The 19,870-nt window shown below is 45.4% G+C and overlaps 1 protein-coding gene across 4 annotated transcripts; it reads left to right on the top strand.

Annotated features, from left to right (window-relative positions):
- The first annotated feature begins 2,513 nt into the window (after positions 1-2,513).
- Positions 2,514-14,322, top strand: LOC139378660 (importin-8-like). 4 transcript variants are annotated; one of them, XM_071121035.1, is made up of 25 exons: positions 2,514-2,740; positions 3,698-3,779; positions 4,077-4,233; positions 4,491-4,649; positions 4,877-5,033; positions 5,194-5,283; positions 5,400-5,494; positions 5,625-5,709; positions 5,881-6,015; positions 6,384-6,483; positions 6,648-6,724; positions 6,859-6,975; positions 7,085-7,174; positions 7,818-7,983; positions 8,104-8,264; positions 8,961-9,086; positions 9,903-9,969; positions 10,427-10,552; positions 10,697-10,794; positions 10,887-10,982; positions 11,220-11,440; positions 11,753-11,955; positions 12,757-12,981; positions 13,203-13,332; positions 13,619-14,322. In XM_071121035.1, coding segments are annotated over exons 1-25 (3,048 nt in total). In that variant the 5' UTR covers positions 2,514-2,656; the 3' UTR covers positions 13,620-14,322. The 4 variants fall into 4 exon arrangements, with proteins under 4 accessions (XP_070977136.1, XP_070977135.1, XP_070977134.1 ...); XM_071121034.1 differs by having other exon boundaries at positions 2,518-2,740; positions 13,203-13,348; XM_071121033.1 differs by having other exon boundaries at positions 2,518-2,740; positions 9,903-9,978.
- Positions 14,323-19,870: the final 5,548 nt, after the last annotated feature.

Here is a 19,870-nt window from a genome sequence, read left to right as displayed (position 1 = left end):
GTAACTTCCACAAAGCTGTGAACGAGCTGAGAGACAAGGCAAGAAGGGCCTTCTAAGCCATCAAAAGGAACATACAATTCGACATACCAATTAGGATCTGGCTAAAAATACTTGAATCAGTTATAGAACCCATTGCCTTTTATGGTTGTGAGGTCTGGAGAAGAGTGGTCCTGGTGGTCCTGGGGCTCTGTTCACAAACAGACCCCACAGAGCCCCAGGACAACAACTAAATTAGACCCAACCAAATCATGAGAAAACAAAAAGATAAGTACTTGACACATTGGAAAGAATTAACAAAAAAACAGAGCAAACTAGAATGCTATTTGGAGACCGAGAGTACACAGTGGCAGAATACCTGACCACTGTGACAGACCCAAACTTAAGGAAAGCTTTGACTATGTACAGACTCAGTGAGCATAGCCTTGCTATTGAGAAAGGCCACTGTAGGCAGACCTGGCTCTCAAGAGAAGACAGGCTATGTGCACACTGCCCACAAAATGAGGTGGAAACTGAGCTGCACCTAACCTCCTGCCAAATGTATGACCACATTAGAGAGACATATTTCCCTCAGATTACACAGATCCACAAAGAATTCGAAAACAAACCCAATTTTGATAAACTCCAATATCTACTGGGTGTAATACCACAGTGTGCCATCACTGCAGCAAGATTTGTGACCTGTTGCAACAAGAAAAGGGCAACCAGTGAATAACAAATACTATTGTAAATACAACCCATATTTGTTTATTTATTTTCCCTTTTGTACTTTAACTATTTACACATCGTTACGTTTTAAATGTCTTTATTATTTTGAAACTTCTGTAAGTGTACTGTTAACTGTTCATTTTGATTGTTTATTTCACTTCTGTTTATTATCTACTTCACTTGCTTTATCAATGTTAAATGTTTCCCATGCCAATAAAGCCCTTGAATTGAATAGAATTTAAATTAACATTCAATATTCTGGCCAAAGCTCTGGTGGACAAACAAATTTGTGCACAAAACTGGAGAGAAATAAGCTTTCTGCATATGGAAATTTTCTGCAATCTTATTTCAGCTCATGAAACAGGACCAACACTACATGTTGCATTTATATTTTTGTTCAGTATATTTTTGTAGCCATTCATGGGCAGTTTTGAACAAGTCCTACAAATAAGCATTGGATATGAAATGCTGCAGGAATCAAATATAATTTGACATTTTAATATTGTGGACATGCTAGGCAACAAACATTTTCTAGAGTAAGATGATGGCAAGGATCTTCAACCAGTAGGCATAAACCTCCTGAATATTGATATTCATTAGATTTCTCTTGAAGGTTTGATGATTTAGAGAAATGAATTCTTATAACAAGAACATTTTCAAATACCCAGCAATTGGGAAACACAGATCAGGGGTGGCCAACCCTCCTGAAGAGTAAGCAGGATTTTTTCCCCAAACCTATTTTAAAGTGATAGTTCACCCAAATTATAAAATGTTTGTGTCCTTACCTTGAAACCAGTAAATGGACAATGAGACCCACTGCCATAAACCATTCAAATGTCCTGGCCAAAAACTTGATGTAGCTGTAACACCCTGCCACTTGTTGCACACAACTTTCCACCTGAGAACAGGGATTAATCCCTGCTTCCAACCTTCCCATAGTTTCTAGCATTGGCCTGTCTCCCTATCTCATTTCATTACTGTCTGAATAGTGTCAAACCACCTAAAAAGTGTTTACATTTTTTGGCAAACTTTGTATTTCACCCACCAAAAGTGGCAAAGTTGCAAGTTGTCCAATTTTGAGTGTTCATTTAATGTTCAAAGCATTCTGAATACACCTGACCTGTGTTTAAAAATATATATTCCACCATGGTCATAGGCCTAAACCATGTCAAAATACATAGAATTGCAGGAAATTAGCTTTAAAATAGTAACATTTCCTCCTGTCTGGGGGTTGTGCCAAAGGGGCAATGAAATTCACATAGCAAATCTCACTCCAAGCATTCTTCAAAAGTTGGCAGCTGTGTCAAATGACCAAACGCAGTAGGCAGTGTCATGGTGTATTTAGCCATAGAAGCACAGTGACATGCCTCAATGCAGTCATATTGGTTGGTTATTGGGGGTGTGGTTTTCAGTTGGCTCTTGTGTTAATCTGTTCTGTTATATTTCATCAAATCGGACTAACTCTGTGCACAGCTTGCTATGAATTCTATATGATAGTGTTTGCATGTTTATGTAAAAAGACTAATGGCCTTTTTGAAACACTGACAAGTAAAGAGCAGTTTTCTTGTTGTTGCTAAATCTGATTTGGTGGGCCTGGCTCCCCAGTGGGCCCACCCTTGCCTACGCCTCTGGTTAAGAAACATCACGTCAAATCTAAGGTTACCACAAATGATTGACTGAAGGGACATTTTCAGTCATGACCACTCCAGTTCTTAAGGTGGCAGTAAAGACAAATCTCTGCAATGTCTATACCTATTACAGAGAGAACAAGAAAGAAGGGCTACCGTAAATCGCCACTATTTACATTGCTTTGCGTCCACCGCCTGCTGATTGCCGGTAAAATGGGGCAGGGCTATGGCAGCTCCATAACGCTTTGCCGAATCTGAAGCAGTTCATATATGTGATTGTGAAACATAGAAATTAACACTCGATTAGACCTGGATTTTACATTATGGATCCCAATCGGATAATTCAAGCCCTGAAAGGGACGATCGATCCCAACCTCCGGATAGCGGCTGAAAACGAACTCAATCAGGTGGGTGGATGCCCAAAATAACTTTGTTGTTTTTGTTATCCGGTCAGCATGAACCCATTTCCAGAAAGGGTTGTCCGTGTTTATGATTTGGGATCGCAATAAGGCCGTGTTTCGGGATCAATGATTAGTCCTTCTATAACTTATGTTTGCATCTCTCTGTTTATTGTGTAGGACACGAAACAGTAGATTGACATGTAATGTAACTTGCAACACAAACTGTTGCACCGGAGAACAATAGAATTGTGAGGGAGAGTGCGCCCACTGTGCAGCAGTCCGGAGATTGAGCTATTCGTGAAACAATGTAACTAGCAAGTGTCCGTTTGGAGTGGAATTGTAGACGTCACGCGCGAGTTGAAACATTGTAACAAATGCAGCAATTTCAGCCAGCGATAGTAAAAGTTTACAATTTCGATGGTTCATTGGATTTGACCGGTGAATTCTAACCGGGACAAATGATTGGTGTGTCTGTATGAAATGCCTGTTTGTCAGTGATTCAACAAAGTGAAATTAGGAGCATTTGCTGGAGACAGAACACTGACAGGGAGAGGAGGGAGATAAAGAAAGAGCGAGGTAAAGAGAAAGAATTTGGTTCAAAATATCCCTCCTTTTTTAATTGTTGTTTGCTGGTTATAACTTTGACAGACCCTGGCTCTTTTTTACAACCTGAAATCTGATAACTGGTCTGGCAAGATTGATGTGAGTGTGAGAGGAGCGAATAGGCTACATGCTTCACCTGCTCTGTTTTCCTTGTTCTTCAGTTAGTATTGACATCAACAAACAACCTGGGAGTCCACCTCCTTACACTCTGCTCGGTCATCATATCATTGTTTTGACCACTGTGCTCACTGTGCGCTGTAGATGTGAAGCTGACACCTGAAGTAGTCAGGTGCTTAACTTTATGTGGTCCGATTTGGGTTGAGCTCATTTTAAAGCAGTGTCTTATTTTGTGTGTTCCAGTCGTACAAGATCATCAACTTCGCCCCCACTCTGCTCCAGATCATTGTGTCTGAACAGGTGGAGTTCCCTGTTCGCCAAGCAGGTAAGAACCTTGCCTCAGAACATGACATAAAGACCTGCATCTGGCTGTTTTTAAAACATCACTGGACAAATGCAACAACTATAAACAACACTGATAATAGCCTCACTTTGGGCCGGTGTCCAGGACACAGATTAAGCCTAGTCCTGGGCAAAAGATCACTTTCAATGAAGGTTCTTCATCAAGCATGCTTTTTAGTCCAGGACTAAGCTTAATCTGTGTCCAGGAAACTGGCACATGAATGAATTGTAAGGTAGAATTGTGTCAGTCTTGCCAGTCTGAGTGATCTCTGTTTGCCAGCGGCCATCTACCTAAAGAACATGGTGAGCCAGTACTGGCAGGACCGCGAGCCCTCTCTAGGGGAGGTGGTGTTCCCCTTCAACATCCACGAGAACGACCGCACGCAGATCAGAAACCACATCGTGGAGGCCATCATCCAGTGTCCCGAGTCCATCCGGTGGGTCCTGCTGTCCTAACCTCCTTTACCTCCCTTAACCTACTAACCCTTACCTCTTAGCCTGATACTCAGGGAAGGTGGTGCCCTGCTCCGGTCCTCTGCTCTGCTCTACCTAGAGTCTTTGAAACCGGGTCACTTGACTGTATAGATCATCTGTGACTACAAGTGCCCAATGAAGAGGGATGTGAGGATCGTTTAGTGATGGCATGTTATAGAAAGAATACAATGCTGATGTGTGTGTGTATTCTCTCTCCCAGGGCCCAGTTGACAGTGTGTTTGCGAGCCATCATAAAGCATGACTTCCCTGGGCGCTGGACGGCCATAGTGGATAAGATCGGCCTGTATCTGCAGTCTCAGAACAGTGGCAGCTGGTACGGCAGCCTGCTGGCCCTCTACCAGCTTGTCAAGACCTACGAGTGAGTCAACCAACCGGCGCTGTTTGTCCCACCTGAGGACCCGTCACTCTCACTAGTGATCAAGTCGTAACGATGCCGTGTTTTGAGCCACCATTTTCAGTCCTAGTTTAGTAGTTCTAGTGTATAAGCTGAGTGATATAAATTATTATTTCATTTACATTTTTCAGTCATTGCACCCAGCCTGTTGTCGATGATATCACGTGTGTGTGTGTGTGTGTGTGTGTCAGGTATAAGAAGGCGGAGGAGAGGGATCCGCTGCTAGCAGCCATGCAGATCTTCCTGCCCCGTATACAGCAGCTCGTCACCCAGCTACTGCCTGACGGCACCATCTTCTCTGTCCTCATACAGAAACAGATCCTCAAGATCTTCCACGCTCTCGTACAAGTGAGAGAAAAGACTGTGTGTGTGTGACTGACTGACTGTGCGTGCAAGTGTCTGTGACTGACTGACTGTGCGTGCAAGTGTCTGTGACTGACTGCATGTGGCATGCGTGTGCAATTGTGTGTGATACTAATACCAGTGTCTCTCTATTCTGCTCCTGCAGTACTCCCTGCCTCTCCAGCTGATTAATAACACAGTCATTACCCAGTGGATGGAGCTCCTCAGAGCTGTTATGGACAGAGATGTCCCCCCAGTAAGTTGTATTTCTTCATCCTTTATTGTGTAGACCTGCCAGCCTTCTGCGAATTCTTCGACCTACGTTTTTTTATTGAAAGGGAGTGGCGAACCTCTGTTGTGTGTGGTTGCTAGGAGACGTTGGAAGTGGATGAGGATGACCGTCCTGACTTGGTGTGGTGGAAGAGTAAGAAGTGGGCCCTACACATCATCACCAGACTGTTCGAGAGGTGAGGGGACACGGGAGATGTATTTGTGTGTTGATGAATTTGGATGTATGTTGATGTGAATATGTTTGTTTGTTTGTGGATCGTAGCCTTTTTTTCAGTCTAACCATGTTGTTCTATACTTGTGTGGCAGGTACGGAAGCCCAGGCAACGTGACAAAGGAGTACTTTGAGTTTGCAGACTTTTTCTTGAAGACGTACGCTGTAGGGATCCAACAGGTAAGAGTTTGTAACATTCTAAATATGACATCCCACTTGAATGTATGTCTGTTAGTCCACATCTACCAATGGTGGGTGGGTGGGTGTGTGTGGTGTGAGCAGCAGTAGTCTTCTGTTTAGTCTGACCCCGTACGATCTGGTGTGACCTCGTCTCTGGGTGGTCTCCTTCAGGTCCTGTTGAAGGTGCTGGACCAACACCGACAGAAGCAGTATGTCACGCCTCACGTCCTCCAGAAGTCTCTTAACTACCTGAACCAGGGCCTGTCTCACTCCCTCACCTGGAAACACATGAAGCCACACATGCAGGCGGGTCAGACAGACACCACTACACCTGTACCTCTGTGACACGCTAATAATAATGGATTTGATTTATATTTAGGTCTTTTCCATCACAAATGTTGGAGTATGTGTGAAATTACACATTGTTATACCGGTGGTATGTCTGTGACATTACAATTTTGGATTGAGTTACAGTATGTGGCAGGTGATGATCAAAGTTAAATTTGTCTAATCTTTATGTCAGCATTTATATCTGCTGTTTTATATACTTAGTAATTGAGCTAATCAGAATACTGCTATGCTTCTGAAAACGATGTTACAATTCCATTCCACTTTTAGTAGTTAACCTGAGTGTGTGTGTGTGTGTGTGTGTGTGTGTACTGTGCGTTCCACAGACCATCAGCCAAGAGGTGATCTTCCCTCTAATGTGTTACAAAGACGAGGATGAGAAACTGTGGCAGGAGGATCCATACGAGTACATTCGCATGAAATTCAGTGAGTACACACGTTCTATAACTCAATCAGTTAGTAGTTTTGGAGGTAATGGGACATTGTATGGTCAGTATACATAATGACATGTTAGGTTGAAAATGTATGGCTTCCACAGAATAGAGATAATGTAAATTGTGATCTTGGCTGGGTTTCATTCTCTGTTCCAGATGTGTATGATGACCATGCCCTCCCTGCCACCGCCGCCCAGAGCCTCCTGTGTAAAGCAGCCCGCAAGAGGAAGGAGGTGAGTGGAGAACCACACAAGAACCAAACAAAAACTACCCAACAGTCCTAAATAGATTACTTTCCTCCTTTCCTTAACTGAGTCTTCTCTGAAATGACTTGCATCACTTCTCTGCCCCCCCCCCCTCCCCCCAGGTTCTTCCCCAGATGATGGAATTCTGCCACCAGATCATGATGGAGCCCTCTGCTGACCCCCGCAGGAAGGATGGGGCGCTGCACGTCATCGGCTCACTGGCCGAACTCCTACTGAAGGTCAGCAAGTGTGGCTGTCTCTGTACTTTCCCCTCTTGTTTTATGGCCTGTTTAGTCTATCTGTGACTGAGTCCTCTGTTCCTGTTGTCTTCCTCTTGTCGTCCTGTAGAAGAGGCTGTACAGGGAGCAGATGGAGCTGATGTTACAGAATTACGTTTTCCCTCTACTCAACTCCCCTCTGGGATACCTCCGGGCCAGGGTGAGACACACACGCACGCGTGCGCTTTCACTCCAGGGCCCCTCTAACCTAACCCTTCTCATGGAGCGGAGAATGGGTGTGTAAGAACATGTAGGGCGGCAGGTAGCCTAGTGGTTAGAGCGTTGGACTAGTAACTGAAAGGTTACAAGATCGAATCTCTGTCGTTCTGCCCCTGAACAAGGCAGTTAACCCACTGTTCCTAGGCCGTCATTGAAAATAAGAATTTGTTCTTAACTGACTTGCCTAGTTAAATGAAGGTAAAATAAAAAATAGAAGTGTGTGTGTTATTGTGTGTGAGCAGTTCTTCGATCTTTAAAATGGCTCATTCCCTCTTTATACCTACAGTCCTGTTGGGTGCTACATTCCATACAGTCCATCCATGTGAGTCAGAATGGTCTGTCAGTCCTGTTTTATATGGATTAAACATCCCTCTCCCTGCGTTTCTTTACCCTCCTCACCCCTGCTATTTTACTTACTGGCCCTCTTCAGGCTGGTGATCGTGTTGGGAAGCACCACTGCACATTTTGGTGACTGGAAGTGGACAGTGCTGATTTGTACATAATGTGGATCGGCTCCACACTGATAGCGATGCCCATCCGTGTGGTATATGGATCAGTGATTGTGACCCTGTGTTTGTCTTCAGTCGTGCTGGGTGCTGCATTCGTTCAGCCCGCTGCGTTTCCATAACGAGTTGGTCCTGAGGAATGCGGTGGAGCTGGTCAAACAGGGCCTGGTAGCAGACAAGGAGATGCCCGTCAAGGTGGAGGCTGCTATCGCCTTGCAGACACTGGTCAGCAACCAGGAGCAAGGTCTGGGGTTCACACACACGCACGGACATGCACACATGCATACACAAATGCACAAGCATCGCTAGCACAGACACACACACACACACACACACACTCTGAACCCTCTCTCCCTCTCTTTAGCTAAGGTCTACATCAGGCCCTACATCCGGCCTGTCATGCAGGAGCTGCTCCACGTCATCAAGGAGACGGAGAACGATGACCTCACTAATGTCATTCAGAAGATGATCTGCGAGTACAACCAGGAAGTGGCTGTCATCGCCGTCGACATGACCCAGAACCTGGTACGCCCCCTACGCCTCCACTGGCATGCTCTACTGTTTAACAGGATCTGTGTGTGTGTGAGAAAGAGTCTTTGTATGTATACTATCTTCACCAGTATCATTCTACATAAAGAGTGAGAAGTAAGAGTGCATCTAACCTCGCTCTGTGTCTGTCTGTCTCTCTGTGTCTGTCTGTCTCTCTGTGTCTGTCTGTCTCTCTGTGTCTGTCTCTCTGTGTCTGTCTGTCTCTCTGTGTCTGTCTCTCTGTGTCTGTCTGTCTCTCTGTGTCTGTCTGTCTCTGCGTGTATGTCTCTGTGTGTATATGTGTGTGTGTAAAGGCGCCCGCATGCTTCCTATCTGAAACAGTTTGTGCATATATTATGACAACATTTTGTGACGTTTTTGATTGATTGGTCTTCGGCTAGGGTTGTTTGGCTGTTCGTGAACACTTTTCTCTCGAGGCAAGCCGAATTCGGTAGCGAATAAATACTGCACCAAACATCTTAGTTAGATGTAAAGTTGCATGACTAAGATCTCCTAAGCATGACATTTTTTTAGTTTAATTCAGACTATTTTGGCTACGGCGTCTCAAGATGGACAAACAGTACTATTGTCGCTCCCCCCCCCCCGTTTTTCAAGCGAAGGTCTTTTTAAGCGAGCACAGCCAAACCGAAACACGCGAAAGCCTTAACACCCCTTGCTTATGTGTGTCTCCAGGCTGAGATATTCACCAAGGTGCTACAGAGTGAAGAGTATGAGGAGAATGAAGACAAGACGGTGATGGCTCTGGGGATCCTCAGCACCATAGACACCATACTCACTGTTATGGAGGACCACAAGGAGGTGAGACAAACTGTATACTCACGCATTCTACAGATGTACACACACACAAACACACACACTCACCCTATTCCAAATCGAGTCCTCTGAAGCTCCAGTTGAATGTGTGATGATTGGTGATTGATTTGCTCCCTCTCCCCTGCTTTGTTTGAACACACAGAGTTATTGAACATCCTGTATGTCAGACTAGGGCTGTGACGGTCATGGAATTTTGGATGACAGTAATTGGCCAGCCAAATGACTGTGCTCTCTGTAATAACCGTTTTCCCTCTCTGCTCCTGACCACATGTGCCGCCATAGAAATAGAATGAATAGAACGGGCGTCCCCATTCAAGTCAATGATGGTATGATGGGTGGACTGGCGGCCATTGCGAGTGTACCCATAGAAGTAAAAACAGGAAGTGTACCCATCAATATGTGCTGTGATTTGTTGATTCAACTCCACTGACATTACAGAAATACATTCCATTGCATGAGCCACACCAGTTAACATCATTTGAAAGAACAGTGTACATTTCATAACGTTGTTAAGAGTCCACTCAACCGTACGATTGCCCTGCCGCTCTGTCTTCAGTCAGCTGTTCGTGACACATTTTACGCTTATGACTGTTATTTTATCCATAACCGTTGGTTGTACGGCAATTGTGCCCTCCCTATGTCAGACCGATATTAGCCTGGGATCAATAGATCTTTGACCTTTTGATATCTCTCTTTCTCTTTCTGCCTGTATCTTTCCTCTCTCACCCTCTTGACTGCCTCTCGTTATTTCGTTATCGTGTTCTCTCTCTTCCCCTCTCTCCATCTCCCTCTCTCTCTCAGATCACTCAGCAGTTGGAGGGCATCTGTTTACAGGTGATAGGCCTGGTGCTGCAGAAGCCCATCATAGGTATGGCAGGTGTGTGTGCTCACGTCACTGTCTGTTTTTGTGTGTACACACATACTCATTTGTTTGCTGTGTGTGTCTATTCTTCTGTGTGACCTTTTGTGGGTGTGTGTGTGTGCTTTTCACACACATTACACAATAACCATATTAATCTCACTTCCCTGTTCCATTGAGCTGTTCCCCGTCTTGTATAACACCTTGTCCATTTCCGTCGCACAATGAGCACGGTCTAATTATCAAAAGGTGCTTCCCAGATAACCAAGCACCGTGTGTGTGTGTGTGTGTGTGTGTGTGTAAGGAGAGAATACATCTCTATGTTAATGAATGGGTTATGTGATAACTTGTATAATGTTAGTTTCCTTCAAGAAGAGTGGGGGGGGTGGTCACTGTGGAAGATTGTTTATCTCTCAAAGGGAAACATCAATTCGATGATCTGTCTTCTCTTCTCTCTCCCCTCCAGAGTTCTACGAGGAGATTCTGTCCCTGGGGTTTGGGCTGACCTGCCAGACCATCTCCCCTCAGATGTGGCAGCTACTGGCGGTGCTCTACGAGGTCTTCCAGCACGACTGCTTTGACTACTTCACGGGTAGAGTACTGAGTCACTGAGTGAGAATATTGGGCTTACACACCTGTCTCGGTGAACATTGAATATGCCAGTGAATGTGATGTTGAATAGCATGATGGTGATACTGGCTAAACATGCTGATGATCACGGTCTGTTCTCTTTCAGATATGATGCCTCTTTTGCACAACTACGTTACCGTGGATACAGACATGCTCCTGTCCAACCCCAAATATTTAGAGGTCATATACAACATGTGCAAAAAGGTGAGCGTGAGCATATGTGTGTGTGTGTGTGTGTGTGTTCAGGTAGAGTTTGATGAAGTGTCCCATGTTGACCTTTGACTCCTGTGCTGTAGGTGCTGACCAGTGATGCAGGTGAGGATGCAGAGTGTCACGCTGCTAAGCTGCTAGAGGTCATCGTCCTCCAGTGTCGGGGGAGGGGCATCGACCAGGTGAGAGGGACCGCGAAGGCTTCTGGGTAGTATTTAAGGGTAGAAGTGGTCCCAGTTCAGCCCAAATCAGTTTGCACGGTCTTTCCTTTTCATACCCTCAATCTCCCGTTGGGAGGGATGATTGCTATCAATATTGAATTGATTCTTCTCTCTCACCCGCATGTGATTTGGCACAGTTGTATCTCTTGTTTGCTCTCTCGCTCGCTCTCTCTCTCACTCTCTCCCCCCTTCCTCCAGTGTATCCCGTTGTTTGTGGAGGTTGTGTTGGAGCGGCTAACCAGAGGTGTGAAGTCCAGTGAGCTGAGGACCATGTGTCTGCAGGTGGCCATCGCTGCTCTCTACTACAACCCAGCCCTGCTCATCCACACGCTGGACAACATGCACTTCCCCCACACCCCACAGCCCATCACCGCTCACTTCATCAACCAGTGGATGAATGACACTGAGTTCTTCCTGGGGTAAGTGTATAAACTAAGCCATACGCCCTACATCCTACGCCCTATACACTACACACTATAATGTGCACAGTGGATAAACAACGTGCCCTAAACCATGGTCCCTAAATACTACTAGACCCATACTGTATACGGTCCACTTCATCAACTATATTGTTAGTTATCACTGAGTCACACTGTGTTCTTCCTATAGCAGTGTAAAAACATAAAGGACATGCAATACTTATACCTACTACAGTACACTGTACATGATTAATTCACCACCTACCTGGAGTTCATTGTCTCTCTCCCTCTCTCCACTCCTCTCTCTCCCAGGCTCCATGACCGTAAGATGTGTATCATTGGACTGAGTGTTCTGATGGAGCTACCCTCCAGGCCAGTGGTGGTAGACGGGATAGCGGCTCAGATTGTCCCCAGCGTCCTGCTCCTCTTCCTGGGGCTCAAACACCTTTACTCCTCCCGCCTCAACAAGCCAGATCTTCTGGCCTGTACTGGGGTACCGGAGGAAGACCAGAACGGTGAGAGGAGGAAAACGGGTGACAGAGGAGGAGAGGAGACAGAACAAATGAGAGGGGAATGGAGAGAGCAGGCAAGAGAGAAAAGGAAAGGAGAGATGCTAATACTGTTGAATCAAACCCGCTCCTTGGAAGCCATTGGGTAGGGCCAGGGATAATGTCAATGGTAGAAGATTACGACACTACTAACACTAGCTATGGATGTGGTGGGAATCAGTCCTCAGCTGTTCATGTGTGTTGCTTTACACATCTATGGCCAGGTTTCAACACCTATGGACCTCTCTCTCTCTCTCTCTCTCTCTCTCTCTCTCTCTCTCTCTCTCTCTCTCTCTCTCTCTCTCTCTCTCTCTCTCTCTCTCTCGCTTGACTTCTCACTCTGCCTTCAGGTCATATTAGTTGCACTACATTTCCCTACATACCGCAGGGCAGCTGTGCTGGCATTCCTCAGTCAAGTGTGAAGAACCTGGAGTTCCAGAATATTCAGAGTGCTTCTGGGGGTTGTAGTGTTGTTGTGCAGTCAGACACAAAGGTAGTAAATGAGACTAGCTCAGAGGTAATGACTTTGAGTGTTCCATTTAGTCTCCATATTCGCTCCATTTGAGTTGATTTACCTTCTGGGAATATAGGTGTGTTATTGGGAACAGCAGGGTACAGGGGAGGTTAGGATGAAGTAAATTGTTATGTATGTTAGCTAAGCAGCTGTTACTGTAATTTGGCATATTTAAAATAGCATTAAGAAGAATTGTGCCTTTCAAAAGGTCTATTCATTCTGTTTGTCTGTCTGCGTGTGTATTGCGTCCACAGAGGAGATCCCTAGTGATGAGGACGAGGTGAATGAGAACTGTAACGCCATGATGCAACAGCAAACCTGCACACGCGTAGGCCACGAGGACGATGAGGGGGAGGATGAGGATGAAGACTACTGGGATGAAGAAGGGCTGGAGGGGACACCCCTGGAGGAGTACAACACGCCTCTGGAATATGACAATGGAGAGGACGAGTACCAGTTCTTCACTGCTGCCCTACTCAGTAAGTGGTTACACATCTACACACACCGACTCGCACACAAATGCACACACAGCTACTTGTGCGCACACACACACACACACACACACACAGGAAAAACAAATATGCATGCATACATGTACGAAAGCGCGCACACACACACACACACACACACACACACACACACACACACACACACACACAGAGAGGCATCTAACCCTTACTCTATCATGTGTGTACTGTAGGGGTCCAGAACACTGACCAGCCTTGGTACCAATCTCTGACCATGCCCCTCAGTGATGACCAGAAGAAACAGCTGCAGGAGATCTACAGCCTGTCCCAGCAGAGGAGGAGCACCGCTGCCAAGGGCCAATGGTGAGGCAGAAGAGAGGTACGGGGGACCAATGGGGAGAGAGGACAGGGGGCGAATGGGGAGAGAGGACGGGGGGGCGAGGGCTAATTGGGAAAGAGGGGAGAGCGCCAATGGGCAGGAGAGAGAGGACAGGAGGCCAATGGGTTGGGAGATGGTGAGGCTGAAGAATAAGGATGCAGGGTGTAAAATACAACAACAGTAAAAGGTTGTTGATTTAAACATGTATTTTGACAAGCATGCTGTATTTTCCAGTACGTTGAGTCCTAACACTGTGTCATGTTGTTTCAGAGCTGTAAGGGACATGGCTGGAGGCCTGGATGGAAGGAGGAGTAGCAGCAGAGTTCTGGCCTGATCTGAAGTGGATTTAAAACACACCAAGAACTGTTTCAGACCAGATCTATCTAGACTTTACTGATCCCACCAAGACCGGGCCATCTAGAACCGTAACTGAACTCGGTGGAGACCCACCAGAGACCATAACACCAGGACTTTACACTACACACTTTACGGTTCACATCTCAGACCGTAATTGGACCACACCCACCCCAGAGAGAGAGAGAGTGTGTGTGAGATTGATGTCCTGCTCTGTATCACTGACCAGCTAATTCATCTTCTAGTGCAGTACAGTCCTTGGGTCTGTGATTCTGTAACTGTGTGAATGTAAGTATTGTACACAAAATCTCTGTTTCTCTATAGCCTGACTTTTGTTTGGTCTCGAGAGGACTGGGCAGGTGTCCTTGGTTGCCATGGCATCAATCAGAACCATGTGTCAGTTAGTCTGAACCAAAGCTGTGGTGCTAATGGATGGACAGACAGGCATGTTGGGGTGAAGGGTTAGGGGTCAGTGACCTTTAACCCACGGGGGGGTTCCTTTCACACTGATGAATTGTAATGGGGGGCAAGATGCTGGGAGGAGAGTGTTTGTTTGTCTTTGTTTTATATAACTGTTTTCATTTAACTTAAGAAAATCATAAACGTTCATGTAACATCTAGCCCTGTGCCTTTTCCTGGTGTGTGTGTGTGTGTGTGTGTGTGTGTGTGTGTGTGTGTGTGTGTGTGTGTGTGTGTGTGTGTGTGGGGGTGGGGGTGGTAAAGATTTTATATTGATTTCACATAGAGGATATTGCGGCAGCTGAAACGTTCCGTCTTTGTACGTCTCTTCCTGCTCTGTTGAATCAATACTAGGTCAGAGTTCACTGCTGCGATCAACCCTCATTTATAAAACATCCAGCTCAGTAGCACACAGATGGATTGAACAACTACTGTAACATCATGTAGGTGAACAGTTTCAGCAGGAGTAAATATGTTTTCATAACATCATTTACAGGCTTCTCTCAGGGCCCATGTTCAAATACTTCCAAATGGATTCCTCCCATCCTCCATGGTTCTGACACAAGACAGAGGGCATAACATGGTGGAATATGGCTTTCACCAGTCTACCAACTATCTGGACTTGGGTGTCAAATTCAAATCACAGCTGGGAATCTCTCCATGCCCGGCAGTTCTTTTTCTCATGTCCCCAGCTGTCCAGAAAGAGGAGCCAACTGTGAAAGGAGTTTCCTCTGGAATGTTAGAGATGTCCAAATACCACAGGGCTTCTTTCTGCATTTTATAGTCCGTATTTGATTCTCTAGTGGAGTCAGAGGGCTCTGCTTGCAGGATTGGTAGTCAGATCCTGATGTTTCAGATGGGACGCTTGGATGGGTTTTGGTGCGGCAACGGCGTTCTTGCTCTCCCTCTCTCTCTCTCCCTGTGTTAGTATTCTGTGTGTGTTCGGCTGCAGTTTGTATGTTCTAGCCCACTGCAGTTTGTACTGAAGACTGTGTGTGTGCAGGACAGTAAGGAGCAGCCAAGCGTTGAAGAGCTGTCGAACTCTGCGGGCAGTGAAACCAACATAGGGTGTGTGTTATTTGTTGTTGACTAGTGTCTGGAGTTGTTTCTCTCCAGAAAATGTTCTGTTGCAATCTGCCTCTGCACTTAAGCACCGCAGTGAATTAGGTTCTCCAACAACCACCCTCCCTCTCGCTTCTATTGGTCTGTATGATTGTTTTATGTAGGTGATGTTGCGTATACCTGACACTTCCAGGCCATGCTAGGATGCTGTTACACTAATCTGTGAGAGAGAGAGACGGAGTTAACTCTAGTCTACTGCCCTGGTAATAATGCAGGGGATTCTCTGGCCCCTGTGTCCCTGTCTGGGTGCCTCTCCTCCAGCCTGCCTGGTGGCCTCTTTCCCCCTGGGGAGCATAGTGGAGGTAATGATGATGGCCATAGACCGTGGTGTGCTGGGCAAAGCTAATCGGATCTGATAGTATAGTCTCACTAAAGCAGAGTATGAGAAGGGCAAACAAGGGCAGAGTCAAAGAGAGAGACCTCACTGCAGTTCAGCAACCGAATAGCTTCGGCTCACAGTTAAAAAGGGAGCGGAAGTCCCCAGCTAACTATTGAGTGGAGTACTGTGATGTGTGTTTGTTCTCTGGGGCAGCTAACTGCCTGTGTTCTCTGCAGTGTGTGCCTCTGTCAGAATCACTTACATGGATGGATGGATGGATGGATGTGGGTAGGCAAAGTTCAGGTGAAGTGAATTTTGTGTCATGTGGTAGTTCCCTGCCCTTTTATAGCCACCCAAAAACACACTCACACAGAGAACTCTCCTGTGTGCGTGTGTGTCCAGGGCACACAGGGACCATCTCCACCCGCCAGTGAAGCTGAGACAGAGATGCAGACTGACAGTGCTGACTGTGTCTCTATCGGCCCTGTGTGAGTCAGAGGTCCCCAGACTCCACCACGGATAGTGAGGACTGGAGTGGAATATTTATATTTATATATATACATATATTTTAAACAGTTCTCAAGTTTAGGGAGCATCCACAAACAGTGTGGCCTCTGCTAAGAGGAGTGGACTTCTATGGCACAGGTTGAAGTGTGCTGCCTCGCATTGTAACAATACAAGGTCACTGGTTCAAGCCCCATTCCGGCTGACTACTCCCCCTCCACCGCTGCATTAGTAATGGGATATTTGATTCCTAATGGGGGTCTTGGCTACTTTGCAACTCCTTCTCACACTCCAGTTAATTGCATTTGCTTTGGTAATGAGGGAGTCTGATTGCATATCATGAATCATGCGCCACTCTCCCGTCCTTGTGCCCCTTCCACTTGAATCCCAAAGGGTTTTTTAAAGAGAGCGGCTCACTGTCAACTTTCCCGTTCAGAGGAATAAGGCAACCTCCGAGAGCGTTCCACACACTAAAGAACTTTATTTCCAGAGGACATATATGAGATGGTTCTGTACAGAGAAGAGATGTGAATGAATAAACCACATGAGACAGAATCAGTAATAGCACAAGAGCAATTAATAGACTATAAGGGGATAGTGACATCAGCAAAGGACTAAGTAACACATAGCATCAACTACTATTAACAACTAGCAATAGTAACAACCAACAGTAAATGCACACGTTTCAATAACAACATCACTCACCGTTGTCCACTTGGAGAGAGACTGAGGAGGCTCTGACCTGAGCAGGCAGGACTCTCTGGTATCCTGCCCCCTAGCAAACTATTGGTGGCCTGATGGCAGAGGTCACTGGAAGTTTGGGCAGTCAGTTTATGATCCCCTAGTCTCTGGCACCATCAGGTGGAGTGAGCTGCATGAAATTAGAAACCTCGCAGGGAGGAAGATCCATAACAGGTTTAGTCTGACGATTCCATCCCAAAGCTCTTCATACCTGAGTAGTAGTATTATAATCACCTCTCCTTCTAATGAGCTACTCATCCTCAAGTACACCTGTGAGATGAAATACCACCTCGTGCTGCGATGGGCCTGGCGGTGGCGTAACTGCCAGGCAGGCTCATTTAGTGGCAATCAGCCACCGACCTAAGGTAATGAAATCAAACGCAGTTGTAGAAAGAGAGAGGCCCACACTCGCCTCAAACATGTAACCGTATCATTACCGATGGATAATGGCTATTGTGGTCGACACGCTCCGTCGCCCACAGGAATGTAGGCCTGCCTAGCCCTGCTGAGCGGTGCGGCAGTTGGTGATTGCACCATGCATTCTGAAGGCAATTAGAGCACAGAAAGCCACCTTGAACACTCACAGATGCACCATTCCAATGGGGAAAAAACAAGCAAATTAATGAGGCAAACCCGTTTCATTATTAATAGTCAGAGAGACCACAGAGAGCAGATGTTTGATTTTCTCCTGGTCCCAGAATGGTGAGGTGAATATATGGTGTGCAGCAATGTTCCCTAAAAAAAATTCTGGCACTGAGCAAATTTCAGGTCTGCTGAACGCAAACATTGAAAGTCCTGTACAACTTCCAGGGCGTTTACTGTGAACACTGAGGCTGTACCCTCTTTAACTTACAGTTTTAACAGTGGCCAAATAGGCTACTTGATCATAAACTATGGAGAAAATGCATCCCATAACATTTTAACATGGAAATAGCTGTTCTATCATTCAGCCGACAGTAGCAGCCTATGTGTGGTGTTCAATGTCGGCCTACATTCCATGAGACTTTTGGAAAAAAACACGCAGGCCTTGACATTACCCTGTTTTATCCACTCGTTGTTCAGACAAGGTGATTGAAAATGCTGCTGTGTTGTTTGATGCAAGTAACCACTTTACAAAATCAAATGCATTATTATTCTCCTACCATTACTACAGGGAATCAGACAAATTATGCTACACTCTGCCTATTGGCTACTTAGATTATTCAAACCTGTCTCAAAATATAACACTGCCCCTTTAAGACCAAAACAAAAGCTCATTAACTGACTGGCTTTTCAAAGGTGTCTAGAAAGGTACACGTTTTTGTGCTCTTGTAGGAAGCAATCACTCCCCTATTGCTGACTATAAATAATCTATAACTGGGCTAATAATTCACTAACTATCAGAGGATATGAACAAAATGTACATGTGGCTTCATGCAGCTCTTGCTTTGATCTCACAAGTTCATCTACTCATGACTGCTCATGCTGTAAACGCATTCCAGTTCAAAGTAAACGGCACAGATCCATATATGGCAATAGTCTATTTGCATATAGGCCTACTGCAACTCTGATTGTTTATGCTGCACCATACGGGCTGAGTGTCGCTGTCAATGCAATAGAATCCTACTCCGATGCTTTCAGCCTACAACAAAATATCTTGCATAGTTCGTTTTGTTTCAGTATGTTGCATTGAAAGTGGCTAATGTTGAGTCAATAGTGTTAACAGGGAAACTCTAGAACAGTGGTCAGCAACCTTTTCTGAGTCAAGATCAAAATGCAAGCTGAGATCTACCGCTTAATTCTTTTTTTAACATAACGTAAGCCTATGCAACATTAACCAATTAAAAACAGTACTGTAGCAGAGGTTTGTGCAGAAAGCTATAAGCCCAATACATTATCACTGCACATTGGCTTTGCTTGAATTGCCCTGCCAGTGCATTGTTGTTCCGGACATTTTTTTTAAATAATAGTATTTGTTTTAATTAGGTAGGCTATATGATCACACTGGTAATAGATCCATTGTTGTATTACTTGTGCGGCACAGCTGAGTGAGCATACATTTCAATAATTTGCTTTTTATTTTTATTTTACTGGGCTGACGGTGCCTGCATCCCTCTTCTCTCTCTCCTCTACTGACACTGACCAAAAAGGGACAATGTCTTCCAGCTGAAGACAACTCCAGTCGCACGGCATTATTTCTGCCTCATGCACAAATTCATGTTGTTACTCCTATGAACCGAGAAAGTGAAATATTCCTTGATATTAAAAATACCCAATCCACTAATAATAACGCAAGCCTATTAATACGTTCCTACTCATTCATTACTGGTGCACTGCTTGTTGTAGCGCTGAATACAGTTGACAGTGCTGAGTAGAAACTTAAACATGAACTCATTCATAAAAACAGCAGCTCTTTGCTGTATTCGTTGACAGTCTCTCTCTAGTCATGGTTTTTAAACGTTTTGAAATCTCACAGTATCAACTTTGCTGTATATATGTTTTTGTGCCTGCTTCATTACTGCAGACACGGTCATCTGAGCCATTCGATTGGCCAGCGGTAAACCTACAGTGCACTTGATATGCTCTCTGGGCATTCGGAGTTTGTACCTTCTGAACAAACGTACATGCAATTATTGAAAATAGCAACAGTTCGCTTACCCGGCGCAGAGGGCAGATGAATCGGATACACCTACCCTCAACTGCACGAGACGAATACAAAGAAAACAGAAACATGCTTTAATCGTAGATTTTTTACAGAAATCTTTGGCTTGTTGACCATTGAACATCACTCAACTTTCTAGAGCAATCTCTTGCTTCTCTCTGCGGACTGATATTTCAGCGCGACAGTCTCGTGGCTAAGTTTAGAGCGAACATTGGTGCGCAAAATGGATACTTATACCCAGGTGAATAGCGAGCGGCTAATAGATGAAACAAATGGCCGAGAAGACGGCCTTGATCCGTGTAGCCGGCTAGACGCCAGCTGCTGGGTGAAGAAATGGCCCTGAACAGCCTTCATGATGATGTGAATACAGCAACAGTATCAT

Source organism: Oncorhynchus clarkii, chromosome 21, assembly GCF_045791955.1.
Source record: "Oncorhynchus clarkii lewisi isolate Uvic-CL-2024 chromosome 21, UVic_Ocla_1.0, whole genome shotgun sequence".
Taxonomy (NCBI): domain Eukaryota; kingdom Metazoa; phylum Chordata; class Actinopteri; order Salmoniformes; family Salmonidae; genus Oncorhynchus; species Oncorhynchus clarkii.
This window is presented reverse-complemented; position numbering and strand designations above follow the sequence as displayed.